At 41.1% G+C, this 1,823-nt stretch overlaps 1 protein-coding gene across 1 annotated transcript in view; it reads left to right on the forward strand.

The window, feature by feature from the left end:
* LOC138055304 (uncharacterized) overlaps positions 1–658 on the forward strand; it is an 861-nt gene extending 203 nt beyond the window's left edge. The window contains exon 1 of the mRNA XM_068901275.1: positions 1–658. This exon is cut by the window's left edge and continues 203 nt beyond it. Within this exon, the coding sequence (XP_068757376.1) occupies positions 1–658 (658 nt within the window).
* The last annotated feature ends 1,165 nt before the right edge of the window (positions 659–1,823 follow it).

Raw genomic sequence — 1,823 nt, forward strand, 5'->3', positions numbered from 1 at the left:
GAAACGAATATTGAGGACTCTGCGATGCACAAGACGTCAAAACCTGAGTGACCTAGAGGAGGTTGCCGAGGCAGTGGAAGCAGAGCTGAGAGGGAGCAGAAGTTTACTTGGGTATAGAGCAATGCATCAAAGGCTGGTTAATCATCACAGACTGGCTACTACTAGAGAAGTAGTTCGCCAGGCGTTACGAATATTTGATCCAGAAGGTGTGGAACTGCGGTCACCACAGAGACTACGAAGAAGAGTGTACCGATGTAAAGGTCCAAATTATCTCTGGCATATAGATGGGTACGATAAACTCAAACCATTTGGATTCTGTGTTTACGATGCTATAGATGGTTTCAGCCGAAAGATTTTATGGTTGGAAGTTGCTTCATCAAGTAATGATCCGTGCATAGTCGCACAGTATTATCTAGATTGTGTCCGACACATAGGGGGAACTGCTCGAGTTGTACATGGAGACAGGGGAACTGAAAATGGTAACCTAGCAGCCATCCAACGTTTCTTTCGTAGAACTGCTGAGGATGATTTTTCTGGTGAGAAAAGTTTCATGTTTGGAAAATCAACATCTAACCAGAGAATAGAGGCGTGGTGGGGCCATCTCAGAAAAGGGTTTGCAGAGTGGTGGATACAGTTTTTCAAAGACCTGCGAGATTAGGGGTTGTATAGTGATAGTGATGTGATACAAACAAGACGTGTATGCAGAACGGCCACAGGAAAAGGGCTGTTCCCCACACTTTAAATAACTGGCTGAAATGATGCAAGAAGACGAGGACTTGGAGCAACCAACAAATGCAGAGGAAGCTCTTCAACTGTACTTTGATCTCTTAGACCACATTGATGACATAGGCAACTGACCACAGAAGAACGTTTAACATAATCGGCTTAGTCAGTCAGTAACATGACAAAGGCAGACTTGGCATTGAATGTTTTTTACAGTTAGCGTTCGATCTTGTTGTCTGTAGAAAAAGGTAGCTTAAAAGGGTAATGTAAAAGATATATATGAAATACATCATATATTGCACTGTGGGTATGAAATCAAATGAAACCATCGCACCGGTATCGCGAGGTCGAGAGTTCAAATCCCGTTTAAGTCTTGAAAAAATTTCAGGCTTCTCAACGCAGTAGAAATTTGCGCTCATCACTGCGAGACAACATGGTTTCATTTGAAGGGTAAGGTAAGTTTCTTAGTTGATATTTGCCTGTCATTCCATGCTATTATATTAGCCTCAAGCAAAATCTGGTACTTGTTGGAATGCAGGAGAGGATGAGGTAAGAGACCAGATCCCCCATGCATGGGCTTCTTCCAAGAATAGTTTTTTAAATCTAATTTTAGATACGCAGCTATTTTTAGAGAGGCACCTGCAGAACTTAAACAGCTTTGCGAAACTAAAGATAAATTTAAAAAAACTATACACCTTCCAAAATGGCCGCTGATTTATGCTGATACAAATTGGCCCTTGTTGCCTCATTCAAGATAAAATATTCTTTTGAATTTTAAGCTTAAGAACGAGGCATCAAGGGCTTATTTGAATAAAAACAGAAGAATATTTAAATGGCAGCCATTTTGGAATAAGGTGTATGATGGGGCATGGGAATCTGTTATCTTTCCTGACCCGCTCTTGTGGAATGTAATTTCAAAACCAAGTGCAAGCTGTTTCACAGCGGGAAGTCGAAACCCTGATAAAAGTCGCCGACTCACATTTTTACTTGATGGCCTCTCAGTTTGGTCATGCCATGAAATAAATTAGAACACGTACTTAGGCAGCAGGAAATTGAAAAGAACGGGGTGACTTCCACTAATGTGTAAAAGATTGTTTCTA

This window comes from Montipora capricornis, chromosome 7 (genome assembly GCF_036669925.1).
Source record: "Montipora capricornis isolate CH-2021 chromosome 7, ASM3666992v2, whole genome shotgun sequence".
NCBI classification, from domain to species: Eukaryota; Metazoa; Cnidaria; class Anthozoa; order Scleractinia; family Acroporidae; genus Montipora; species Montipora capricornis.